The following is a 13,375-nucleotide window of genomic DNA, read 5'->3' on the forward strand; positions in this document are numbered from 1 at the left end:
CTTGAGATTCTGCCAAGAAACAGTGATTTGTGTTTCCTTGTGTGTCAGGCTCACAGGTCTCCAGTGAGACATAGGAAAACCTTTGTCTCTTCCCCTCTCTCCAAACACAGGGCTGGTTCTCCTAGTGAGGAGGTTTCACTTTCTATCCTTGGCCTACAAACATAGAGATTAAGAGTTTGTGGTTGACTCTGCAGAGCGTGAGATTGCTGAATCTTGGGTGTGAGTGCCTTAGAAATAAGCATTCACATGCTGATCACGAACAGCCTCATCTCTTGATGAAAACATAATATCTGTTGTCCTTATTCGGATTGTAAGGACATATTTTAAATTGTGTAGGATTTGAATGAGGTTCTCCAATAATTACCCTCAAGTTTAAGAGGGCTTCGCATGTTTTGTTTGACATTCTATTTTCTTCACAGCAAGTATCATTATCTGAAATGATCTTATTCATTTATGTAATTATTGTCTGGTCCTCCCCGTAAAGGACATTGAGACCTCGTCTTTCTTTTCTGATTCTTTTTCTTTTGAGGTCTTTTGGCCCTATGAAATGGAAAGGTGTAGGGATCTACAGGTGAGCTTGGACGTAGATGTGAAATCAAGCTGAAACTAAACTGATGCTCGCAGGTTGGGATCAGCAGAAAGAGGAGTGAAAGGTGAGGGAGCTGGAATGGGCCACAAACAAGTGCCTGGATGTGACTCAACTCTGGTGATGCCATATTTTCTCCTTTCATCCCAGAGTGGTGTTTTCCTGGCAGCTGGTCATGGCTTTTGATAAGGCAGAGCTGCCTAGCTCTCCCAAGGGGCTGGTGTTGACCACTGGTGAGTGTGGCTTCGCTGTTTTCTTGCCTTGATGCTCGATGGGGAGTCTATTTGTTTGTTTCTTTCATGGCTGCTTAGTCACTTGTGCCACTGGCAGCATGGGCTTCCGACTTTGCGGAGACCGCATGAGAGGCCTGGTATTGGGCAGTCGAGGGCTTTCTGTCCGATTTGTACTGTACGTCTCCGTGGGCATGGTCAGGGATGGCTATCTTCAATCACCACGGCCTGGCTTCTAGGGTGCATGGAGTACTTTGTGGCCTATTCTCCACCCTCCCCCATATCCTGTATGGTCATCTGTTCTTGTCCCTCCAGGAGGGAAGGGACAGGTGGTTTATTCTGATTTGTAGGTAGGGAACTGTGACGAGAGGAACTTGAGGGCTTGCCCTGCAGGTGGTGTGAAGAGCGGACTCCAGGGCTCTCTCGCGAGCCTTCTGCCTTCTGTATCAGCCTGTTGCTGTTCTGGCCCCTGTTCTTATTCTCCTATAAAAGAAAAAGCTTTCAGCCAGCAGGTGTCGGCGGCACTGGCAGAAGTCTTTCCCTTAATCATAACTGGGTGTTGGAACCCCAGCTGTGGTTTTACACTTGTCCTGTCTTCCTCCTATGGCTCAGGACCTTGCCCCTGCAATGGGGCAACAGGAGGGGCAGGATGAATAGAAATAGAAGCTGCTTCAGGCCAGGCATGTGGCTCGTGTCTGTAATTCCAGCACTTTGGGAGCCTGAAGCATGACGATCGCTGGAGCCCAGGAGTTTGAGACCAGCCTGGGCAAAAAAGGGAGACACTGTCAAAAAAAAAATTAGTTAGCAGGGCATAGTGGTATGCGCCTGTAGCTCCAGCTATTCAGGAGGCTGAGGTGGGAGGATCGCCTAAGCCCAGGAGTTCGAGGCTGCAGTGAGCGGCGATTGCGCCACTGCACTCCAGCCTGGGTGACAAAGCGTTTGGGAGGGAGAGTCCCGACCTAGCCACAGGAATCCCTTTTCTATGGGGCATCTCTGCTCTGCTCTGGCTAGAGACTTCAGGGGCTGGAACAGTCTTTTCTAGTGCATCTTCAACATATTGGACAACCTCCAAGGCCTGGTGTCTCTGCTTTTTTTTTTTTTTTTTTTTTGAGACGGAGTCTCGCTCTGTAGCCCAGGCTGGAGTGCAGTGGCCGGATCTCAGCTCACTGCAAGCTCTGCCTCCCGGGTTCACGCCATTCTCCGGCCTCAGCCTCCCGAGTAGCTGGGACTACAGGCGCCCGCCACCTCGCCCGGCTAGTTTTTTGTATTTCTTAGTAGAGACGGGGTTTCACCGTGTTATCCAGGATGGTCTCGATCTCCTGACCTCGTGATCCACCCGTCTCGGCCTCCCAAAGTGCTGGGATTACAGGCTTGAGCCACCGCGCCCGGCCTTTTTTTTTTTTTTTTTTTTTTTTTTTTGAGACAGAGTCTCAGTCTGTTGCCCAGGCTGGAGTGCAGTAGCATGATCTTGGCTCACTGCAATCTCCCCCTCCCAGGTTAAAGTGATTCTCCTGCCTCAGCCTCCTGAGTAGCTGGGACTACAGGCGCCCGCCACCATGCCCAGCTAATTTTTGTATTTTTAGTAGAGATGGGGTTTCACCATATTGGCCAGGCTGGTCTCAAACTGCTGACCTTGTGATCTGCCCGCCTTGGCCTCCCAAAGTGCTGGGATTATAGGAGTGAGCTACTGCGCCTGCCTTTTTTAATGGTTTAAGCTCTTCCTTGTCGTGTCCTACCTCACCAAGCTTCTACTAATCCTTCAGTTCTTGGAAGTGTCATTCCTTCAGGAAGGTTTCTTAATTCTTCCCATCCCGCTCCCTATTCCCAAGACCCTTTGTTATTTTCCCCCTTATCACTGCGTTCTTCCCCAGCATGACACTCACCACGTGTGGTTATGGGAATGTAACTATGTTCCCCAATAGGACAGGCAAGGTATGGGTCCGTCTTGTCTACAGATTTAGCCCTGATTCCTTGAACTTGAAAAGCTCTTCAAATGTTTGAATGAGAGTGGGCTTGTCATAAAGTTTTGGGTTTATATATTTGGACTTAATTTCTTTAGGTCAGAGGACAAAGAGGAGTTTGGTTGGAGATACTGAAATGGCAGCATCTGTATCCAGTACCCAGTAAAATATGTGGGTCTGAAACTCTAGTAAAAATGTTGTCCTTGGGGAAACAGATTTGGAAATCATTAGCAAGTTCTGGAAGGTGTCCTCCTGTGCCCCCAGCGTGTACCCAAGCAGTCTAGATTTGATGATTGGAAAATAGAATTATAGGAGATGGAGGATGGGGTTCTCACTCCAATTAGTTTCTCTTTTCCATGGATTTATTAATTTTTTTTCATCACAGAAATGACCTCCACCTTCAACCCCCGAGAATGTAAACTGTCCAAGCAAGAAGGGCAAAACTATGGCTTCTTCCTGCGAATTGAGAAGGACACCGAGGGCCACCTGGTCCGGGTGGTTGAGAAGGGTAGCCCAGCAGAGAAGGCTGGCCTTCAGGATGGAGACCGAGTTCTTAGGATCAATGGTGTCTTTGTGGACAAAGAAGAACATACGCAGGTGAATGAGACATTTGGGGCTCCTCTTCCAGGATCTCTTCAGCCCCAACACCATCTCTGCTGATTATAATTTTGGGGGTCAGTAGAGTTTGGTTCTTTTCTGGCTGCCACTGGCAAGGCAGGACACCTTTATTGCTGTACCTTATGTTGGCCAATCAAGTCCCCTATGAAGAACCAAGAACTGTACACATTACTCTTGGATTTGAATAGCATCAGGTCTAACATGAATTGCATGTTCACTACATACCAAAAATGGTGCTAGGCAATTTTATATTCATTATCTTGTTCAGTCCTCCTCATGACCTTGTGAGGTATATGTTACAATCTCACAGATGAGGAAGCTAAGTACAGATAACTTAGCTTGCTAACATGTTCATGCAGAGGATATATGGGAGAGTCTGGCCTTACCCTATTCTGCCTGACTCCAAAAGCATGCTCTTTTCCTTACACTGTGCTGTCGCCATGCACTCAGGAGGTACGGTTACAATCCAGGGCAGTGCTCCTCTCTAGAAAGGGACAGTCCTTGTAAGAAGCCTCTGGGCTGGGGTTGGACCATGCTCTATATTCCAGCAGTGCCAGAAGCTCAGCCTAATCTGCACCTGGATCTCGGGAAGGCAGGGATGGAGGTGGCTGAGGAACTACCTGCTTCTACTTGGGTGTCAGGGGTCAACTAGCAGGATCTCCAGGGCCAGATATGGAGCCACATGGTCAGCATTTCCCTCTGGCAGTTGATAGAGGGTTATTAAAGTTATTTTTTCTTCTTCCCTCCTAGGTTGTGGATCTGGTCAGAAAGAGTGGGAATTCAGTGACTTTACTAGTTCTGGATGGGGATTCCTATGAGAAAGCAATGAAAACACAGGTGGACTTGAAAGAGTTGGGTCAAAGTCAGAAGGAGCAAGGTTTGAGTGATAATACACTTTCCCCTGTGATGAATGGAGGCGTGCAAACTTGGACCCAGCCCCGGCTCTGCTACCTCGTGAAGCAGGGAGGCAGCTATGGCTTCTCTCTGAAAACTGTCCAAGGTGAGAATTTTTGGGGGGAGTGGGGGGAGGCAGGGGCAGGGCACAGACAACAGGCTTCCAGAACAAAGATGCTATTGGTTAATGACTTTTCTTCTTTGACTTTTCAGTTGCTTTAGATAGCTTGCAACAGCTTTCCTCCCTCCCTCTCTCTCTCCCTCCCTCCCTGCCCTTTCCCTTGCCTTGCACAGTTGTGCAATTGGGGAGGGACACTGGACAGCAGTGGGGGTGGGGGGCACTGGGCACTCCTGTCCCTGAGTGTTTGTCAGGCTGACACTTGAGGACTCTTTGAGGTCAGGGGGTCAGAGCATTGATGCTTCTAGCCCTCTTAGGGTGAAAATGAAGAGGAGAATGAGGAATAAGAGGCAAGAAAAATGAGAGTCTTCATAATAGCTACTTTTGAGTAAGATTGGTATCTTTTTTAAATCTGGGTGCCCAGATAGTCATTCATTTATTCAACAAAATCTTAAGCACCTACTGATGTGCCAGGCACTGTTACCTTTGCTGAGAATACTGCAAAAATCTCCACCCTCCTGTAACATTTTGATAGTATCCTCAGCTGTGGCTCAGCCCCACCTGTTCTGAGGTGCATCTTTGAGCTCTGGCTAAGAGGTACAGAGTGATTTGAGAAACCCTGACCATCAGGAAGCACTAGAAGTTCTGTTTCTAGAATTTCAGAGGTGCAGACTAACCTGTGTTCAGTTGACCATGGCTCTGGGGGTATTGGTTGGAACCAGAGGGGCTGTGTTAGCTGGCCGGTTCCTTCTTGAACGTTGCCTCTGCCCACATTCTTTCTGGGGCTGGAGAAGCACTGGTGGTAGGTCATGATTTGGCAAGTGGTACAGCAGCAGACCAGTTGGTAAATTCACAATAGTTTATAAGGCTTATTTAACCTGTACCAAGAGATGGAAACTCGCGATAAGGGGCATTTCTCAGGTTGGTCAGCTATTAAACACAGTGGTGTGGGTAGTCAAAGGAAGCTTGGCATGTCTTCGAAGCCTATTATCAGTAAAGTGGTAAAAAAAGAGAAAATCATAATTCAGATTCTACTCATCTGGCTCATGTGCTAACGCACATGGTGAACAGTTTAGGTTAGCTTTATGAGGAAAATGGTTTCTTCATGACAAATATATAACAAGGTGGCAGGAGAAATGCTGAATGTTTAAGGAAGCAGAATTTAAGTTACTGTCATTCCTTACAAGTGATTTATGTAGTCATTACCAAGCGATCCCTTGCCTAGGTTGAAATACAGGAGTTCCCCCTTATCCTGTTTTGCTTTCCATAGTTTCAGTTATCTTACCTGCAGGCAACTGTGGTCTGAAAATATTAAATGGAGAATTCCATACATAATAGTTGCATTGTGAACCATTATGAGTAGGGTAATGAAATCTTGTGCTGTCCTGCCCCATCTTGGAGATGAATCCTCTGTTTGTCTAGCACCTCCGTGTGGTATGTGCTTCCTTGCCTGTTAGTCTTACTACTCACTACTCAGTTATCAGGTCAACTGTTGCGGTATTAAAGTACTGTGTTCAAATAATCCTTATTTTGCTTAATAATGGCCCAGCACAGAAAGAAAAATATCACATGTTCTCATAAGTGGGAGCTAAAAAAGGTGAATCTCACGGAGGTAGAGAGTAGAATGAGAGATACCAGAGGCTGGGAAGAGTGTATGTGGGGTAGGGCAGGGATGAAGAAAGCTAGGTTAATGGGTACAAACACAAAGAGAGAATAAGTTCTAACGTTTGATAGCAAAGTGGGGTGACTATAGTTAACAACAATGTATTGCACATTTCAAAATAGTTGTAAGAAGATTGGAAATATTCTCAACACAAAGAAATGATAAATGTTCAAGGATGGATGTCCTAAATATCATACCATTATTTGTTCATTATATGCTCTTGGTATCAAAACATGACACACACCCTACAAATATGTACAAATGTTATGTATCAATAAAAAACAATAGCCCAGGCCGGGCGCGGTGGCTCACGCCTGTAATCCCAGCACTTTGGGAGGCCGAGGTGGGCGGATCACGAGATCAGGAGATGGAGACCATCCTGGCTAACACGGTGAAACCCTGTCTCTACTAAAAACACAAAAAATTAGCTGGGCACGGTGGCGGGCGCCTGTAGTCCCGGTTACTTGGAGGCTGAGGCAGGAGAATGGCGTGAACCCGGGAGGCGGAGCTTGCAGTGAGCCAAGATTGCGCCACTGCTCTCCAGCCTGGGTGACAAAGTGTGACTCTGTCTCCAAAAAAAAAAAAAAAAAAAGCCCAAAATGCAACAGTTGTGATGCTGGCAGTTCAGATATGACAAAGAGAAGCTGTAATGTGGCCAGGCGTAGTGGCTCATGCCTGTAATACTAGCACTTTGAGAGTCTGAGGCGGACAGATCACTTGAGGTTAGGAGTCAGGAGTTCGAGACCAACCTGGCCAACATAGCAAAACCCCATCTCTACTAAAAATACAAAAATTAGCCAGGTGCAGTGGCAGGCACCTGTAGTTCCAGCTACTTGAGAGACCGAGGCAGGACAATCGCTTAACCGGGGAAGCAGAGGTTGCAGTGAGCCAAGATTGTGCCCCTGGACTCCAGACTAGGTGACAGAACGAGACCCCATCTGTTTAAAAAAAAAAAAAAAAAAAAAAAGGCTGTAAAGTGCTCTTCTATTAAGTGAAAAGTTCTCGATTTAATAAGGAAAGAAAAAATATTGTATGCTGAGGTTGCTAAGATTAGCTCAGTTATTGCGAATCTCTTATTGTGCCTAATTTATAAGTTAAACTATCATAGGTACGTAAGCACAGGAAAAAAAACATACAGGTTTCGGAATACTATCTAAAGTTTCAGTCTCCCACTGGGGGTCTTGGAATGAATCCCCCATGGTTAAGGGGGAACTGCTCTATTAATATCTTTGAAGAATTGACAGCATTTCTGTAAGTAGCACCTAAATCTCACCACCTAAATGCGTTCATGTTCTTCCCTCCCTCCTGTGCCTGTCCTTGTTAGCCTACATTGGTGAGATGACTCCATCAGCATACGATGGCTAATATAATAGTACGAAATAAAGAGGAGGGAATGGGAAAGATGCTTTCTGATTCTACAAATGCAAAGAAAGGGCATATAGACACAATAATGCAGTGTGGGTATGGTTTCGCGCTTTCTGGTACAAGGGGCCAAGGCCACCCAAGATTCCATCTTTGCATTTAGCTGACCTCAGAAATTCTATTCAAATCAACAAATACCCACTGAGTAAAGGCTGTGTCAAGTTCTGTGCCAGGAGCTATAACTGTGATTTTAGATCAGAAGCCAAAGGCTGTTTGAGTTAGCTCTGAAATTGGAAGTTCTAGTTTCACATTATTGGGAGAAAAGTCTTTACCACTGGATTTCTGTTTTTTGTTTTTTGTTTTCGTGCAATGGAGTGTTCTATGAAAGGGTGGTGTATGCAAAGCAGTCCTTGAATGCTGAAGGAGCTCAGAAACCAAAGAACAAGGCAGGCAAATCCAGTTTGTAGGTACATTGGAATTTATCAGGGGAACTTATGAACAGAAGCATGGTCTTGGACAGCCACAAAACATGTAGATCTCTGCAGTGTTACTCCCCAGACCCAAGGCTGATATGCCATAGGGAAAGGGTATATATGCTCCAGCAAGGCAATCGAAGGCAGCCGTCTGCAATAGCCAAGAATGCTATATGCATCATGGCCTGTAATTTGTGTGGTAACATTAAGGTTGACATGTTCTTACACTAGGGACAGTAAATGAAGTAGGAATCAGGAGGCATTCACAGGACTGGGGCTAATCAGAAGTCAACATCGCAGATTACCATCCAAGAGGGAGTCACTTTTGTCTCCACATGGAGTTCACCCCTACTCTCTTCCAGGTAAAAAGGGGGTGTACATGACTGATATTACACCTCAAGGTGTGGCTATGAAAGCTGGAGTTCTGGCTGATGATCACTTGATTGAAGTGAATGGAGAGAATGTAGAGGATGCCAGCCACGAGGAAGTGGTTGAAAAGGTATGCCCCAAAGGGTACTTTTCTTGCCCTATCTTCCACTCTATTCTCATTGGAGGTGACAGAAAGACAGGGGTGGTAGGGGACAGCATGAGTTTATGATGGAAAAAATATCCAGCTGAGTTGCCCCTTCATATTAAGGGTGAACAGACTCTCACTAGTGGTATAAGCAGTGTTAATACAGGTTTTGGAATAAAGCCTTCCCTAATTTCACATAAGGTCTACAAAACTATTAACCTTACCTTTTGGATCTTGTTTGTATCGGATTGGGAGCCCCCTCTGAACTGTCTGATTGAGACAGGGTCTCACTGTGTTACCCAGGCTGGAGTGTAGTGGCACCATCTCAGCTCATTGTAGTCTCGGCCTCCTGGGCTCAGATGATTCTTCCACCTCAGCTTCCTGAGTAGCTGGGATTACAGGTGTGTACCACTGCGCCTGGCTAATTTTTGTATTTTTTTTTTTTTTTTTTTGTAGAGACAGAGTCTCACTATGTTGGCCAGGCTGGTCTTGAACTCCTGAGCTCAAGTGATCTGCCCGCCTTGGCCTCCCAAAGTCTGGGATTATGGGCGTGTGTCACTGTGCCCTCTGAATTTACAATAAATTCACTGTTGAGCCGATAATACTGAAATGCTTTAATAGGAAGTGGGATATAACTGAGATTTTCCTTTGAGGTCATATGGAACCTTAAAAATTGACCAACCTTCTCTTCTCTTTGTAGAATGATTTTTTGACGTGGACTCTTACTTTCTTTTCTTTTCCAAACTCCTGTTCTAGCTTTTATCTAGGTACCTTTATGGGTTTTCTGAATTCTAGCTCCTACTTGGGCTCAGTTAGTACCTATGTGGGTGGGTCATATTTAAATAAGGGAAAACAACTCTAGAAGTGGAGATAGATACATATCAGTTAGCTGGCAGGACATAGTGTAACAGCTTAAACTCAGGCCTTCTATCCCCTATCTTTTGTTGAACCTAGAGACTGTGTGCCTTTATACAGAAACGTTCTTATCCCCCAGCATTGTTCTTGGGGGTTGATATTGTTCCTCATCTGTGTGTGTTGTTACAGGTGAAGAAGTCAGGAAGCCGTGTCATGTTCCTGCTGGTGGACAAAGAAACTGACAAGCATCACCTTGAGCAGAAGATACAATTCAAAAGAGAAACGGCTAGTTTCAAACTGTTACCCCACCAGCCCCGAATTGTGGAGATGAAGAAAGGAAGCAATGGTTATGGTTTCTATCTGAGGGCAGGCTCAGAACAGAAAGGTAAGGTACAACAGCAGGAAACTTGGCAGTGTAACCAACAAATTCCTCATCCCAGTCTGACTCCAGAGTTCCATTAGACTCCCAACTTCCAACCAGATGCATGAGGGACACAGCAAGAAACTAGAAGGCACAGCTGGGTCAGAGTCTATGTCACATGAGGCTCTGATATTGGGCATCAAAAGTTTCCATAGCATTATGATAAGGCAGAATTTGGGATCTGGGCAATGGTATCCTGGTAAGCTGGCTCTCTGGCGGGGGGCGGGGGTGGTGGTGGAATACAAATTGGTAGCATTTGTTGGTTTTTGTGATGTAAATACTCCTCCCATGTCCAATTTCAACTTACTAACAAGATGTCACTGAACACAACGAAGTGTTGCACAGAATTGGCTTTTGTGAGCCAGTATAGCACACCGCTGGACCTGAGGCCGAGGTGTGGGTGAGGATCTGGGACTCAGAACCAGGAGTCCTCCTTCTTTGCAACTCAACAGGGAGAACACTAGGTTCTTTCAGGGAAGGTAAATACATAAAAGAACATGAGTTCAGGCCGTATAAACTGTTACTCACCCATAAGTTGTTATTTTCTTTTCACTTTATGTTTACATTAATTTATCAAATATTAATTTGGTTTGTGTTTTGTAAAAACATCCTCAGTGCCTTGGAGAAAGAATATCATATGAATCAGACAGGAATTCTTTAGTCAAGGAGTCTACCATTTAGTAGATAAGAGATAAGGGACTTATGTCCACAATGAAGGGAGATAGAGGTTAAGTACCTTCATACAGGGGCAGATTAAGCGCTGTGATAATTCAAGGTTAGAGTAAGCTTTTCTCACTAAAAAGGTACCAGAAGCCCTCATAGCAGGGGTGGCCCTTGAGTTCAGGCTTTGTAACATGAATAGATTTGGGAAAGTAGGCAGGGCTGGGACAAGGAAGATCATTCCAGGAAGGGGGGAGTCATGTGAACACTGTCAGGAGACATGGGCACAGTTTAGTTGGCACATGATGCGTGGTGCAAGAATTCGTTGGAAGGGTAGGCTGGAGAGAGGTGACAAGGGAACTTCTATGCAAGATTGACGAGTTTGGACTTGGCTCATTAGATGATGGGGAGTTATTTTTTGAGCAGTATAAGGGAGAAGAAAAAAACAGCCTATAATGTCTTGGGGGCTTTGCACGTCTCAATTACTCCTAACAATTATGCAGGAAGAACTGCTGAAATTGAGGGCTTGGAGAAGATACAGTAATTATGTAAGGTCAAATAGTTGTTTAGTTCCAAAGCCCATGCTCATTCTGTTGCACCAGGGAGTGACGTGGTTAAGAATGTGCATCAAGATGGATCTGAAGGCCGATCTATATTGATTGGGGAAGGGAGAGCAGTAGGAAGGTGCTGTCATAGTTTACATAGAATTCTAGGCAGGAACTAACACAAACTGCATTCAGGGTGGAGGAAGTGGGATGTGTAAGATATCAAGGTAGCATGAGAGGACTTAGCAATCATCTAGATATGGGGACTGGATGCTGGGGAAGAATCAGTTGCCAAGTGTTGGTGGCTAGGAGGATGTTGCTCCACTAACAGGTAACCAAGAGGAGGGGCTTTGGGGTGGAGAATGGGCAGAGCTGATTTTTGGTTTGAATACATTACAGTTGAGAGATCTATGAGATATTTTGTTGGAGATACCCAGCAACTAGCTGGAAAAGGGAAACAGGAGCTTGTTTAAAAAAAAAAAAAAAAAAAGAGCTCTGGCAGCATCTGGTAAAGATACCAGAAGGCCAAAGGCACATGGAGGCATGTATATACAAATACATTCAAACTGAATACACCCAATTGCTACTAAAATGCCAGCATGGGTTTCTTAAGGTCCAAAGTTTTAGGTTTTGTTCTTTATTCTTTCCCGTCCTTTAATGACAGCTTTTACATAAGAAGAATGGCTACAAGTACGCCCACTGACTTCCTGGGAACTTACAGTCTTTTAATATGCTATTGTGCCAAAATTGAATATCAGGCACTTTTAGTAACATGATTATTTCCGTTAAGACCCCTTCATTGTTAATGGCTGGGTTAATTTCTGGAGCGAGTTCTGAGCAGGAAATGAGCCTAGATAGTGTGCTTATAAACTTCCTGGGATGCTGGTGGAAGGGACTATAGTTGTACTCAGCATGCTTTTTACATCTATTTCATCAGGGCTTTAGGCTCCAGCAGAAAATCTTTTTTTTTTTTTTTTTTTTTTTTTTAAGGGACTTACTGATAATTTTATTTTTTGGGGTGGGGGGAGGACAGGTCAAATCATCAAGGACATAGATTCTGGAAGTCCAGCAGAGCAGGCTGGCTTGAAGAACAATGATCTGGTAGTTGCTGTCAATGGCGAATCTGTGGAAACCCTGGATCATGACAGTGTGGTGGAAATGATTAGAAAGGGTGGAGATCAGACTTCACTGTTGGTGGTAGACAAAGAGACGGACAACATGTACAGACTGGTAAGTAATACAAGGCCATATATTCATGCATTAAGGCTGGGCCCATTCCCTCATGCCCTCAACCTTTGCACTGAGTTAGGACTTTGTTCCTTAAACTGGAAGAGGCCTAACAATCATCATTAAGGCTGAACTGAAGCTCAACTTAAATTGGTAGTGATAAGAGAATGCCAAATGATTGATAAATGTAAAGGTTTTAAGTCCTTGGTCTTAAGATTTTGAAACAACTTGTGAATATAACTGCAGACTTACTCTTGGTGATCTGAGAAAATCTATGGAGAATATAAGCCTGGAAATAAAATTGTTCCCCAAATAGGGAACAATTAGATTTTAAGCTTTAGGTCAGTTAAGTTCTATCAACTGCACATAAAAGCCTAGAAAGGATTTTTTTTTTTTTTTTTTTTGGAGACGGAGTCTCGCTCTGTCGCCCAGGATGGAGTGCAGTGGCGCGATCTCGGCTCACTGCAAGCTCCGCCTCCCGGGTTCACGCCATTCTCCTGCCTCAGCCTCCCGAGTAGCTGGGACTACAGGCGCCCACAACCGCGCCCGGCTAATTTTTTGTATTTTTAGTAGAGACGGGGTTTCACCGTGGTCTCGATCTCCTGACCTTGTGATCCGCCCGCCTCGGCCTCCCAAAGTGCTGGGATTACAGGCGTGAGCCACCGCGCCCGGCCCTAGAAAGGATTATTAAACAACTTGTAAACCCTTAGCAAATCAAAGAGAAACACAGATAGACCAAGACCAAGCTGAATCAAACTAACTTTTCTCTTAACAGCTCTTTATCGTAGCATCTACTACTGCATGTTTTAAGGTTTTATTTTATTTTAACACTTTTAACACAAGAACTGAGGTTCAGTCTAGTTTAACAGATACCTGGGGGGCCTTCTAAGTACCATCTGTCTTGCTAAGTGCTGATCGTAAAGATGAACAAGATAAATGTTCTCTGTGATATACAATGATAGTAGAATCTAAAATAAGTGGTACAGAGGGGGGAATATGATGGGTGGTGATATATTAGGCCTTCATCATAGATTAGGAAACTGAAGCTTAGAGAGACTAAGTGCTTTGCTAAAGTCACGCAGCTTAGTAAAGACTGAAGCCGGTATTTGAACCCAAATTCTTGGACCTGTAATCCATTATACCATACTCCTCCTCAGCACATTTTCATGAGGTATTTCAAGATAATCTTGTAAGCAGGATTAAACAATGAATTGGATTAATGGCTTTTTTTAACTACTTGAACAATCA

General features: G+C 44.8%; 2 protein-coding genes across 10 annotated transcripts in view; both read left to right on the forward strand.

Moving 5' to 3' along the window:
• The window catches only part of LOC708768 (NBPF member 20), an 853,661-nt gene that overhangs the window by 612,479 nt on the left and 227,807 nt on the right, over nt 1-13,375 (forward strand).
• PDZK1 (PDZ domain containing 1) overlaps nt 1-13,375 on the forward strand; it is a 36,161-nt gene that overhangs the window by 16,211 nt on the left and 6,575 nt on the right. For 8 of the 9 annotated variants that reach the window (XM_015150289.3, XM_015150300.3, XM_077949739.1 and 5 more), the window contains 5 exons: nt 3,163-3,374; nt 4,146-4,395; nt 8,268-8,404; nt 9,464-9,659; nt 11,934-12,130. In XM_015150289.3, the coding sequence (XP_015005775.2) occupies nt 3,165-3,374; nt 4,146-4,395; nt 8,268-8,404; nt 9,464-9,659; nt 11,934-12,130 (990 nt within the window). In that variant the 5' untranslated portion in view covers nt 3,163-3,164. Of the gene's footprint in view, nt 1-725; nt 820-3,162; nt 3,375-4,145; nt 4,396-8,267; nt 8,405-9,463; nt 9,660-11,933; nt 12,131-13,375 lie in introns of those variants that run through there. The other variant, XM_077949702.1, reaches the window with a different exon arrangement.

This window comes from Macaca mulatta, chromosome 1 (assembly GCF_049350105.2).
Source record: "Macaca mulatta isolate MMU2019108-1 chromosome 1, T2T-MMU8v2.0, whole genome shotgun sequence".
NCBI classification, from domain to species: domain Eukaryota; kingdom Metazoa; phylum Chordata; class Mammalia; order Primates; family Cercopithecidae; genus Macaca; species Macaca mulatta.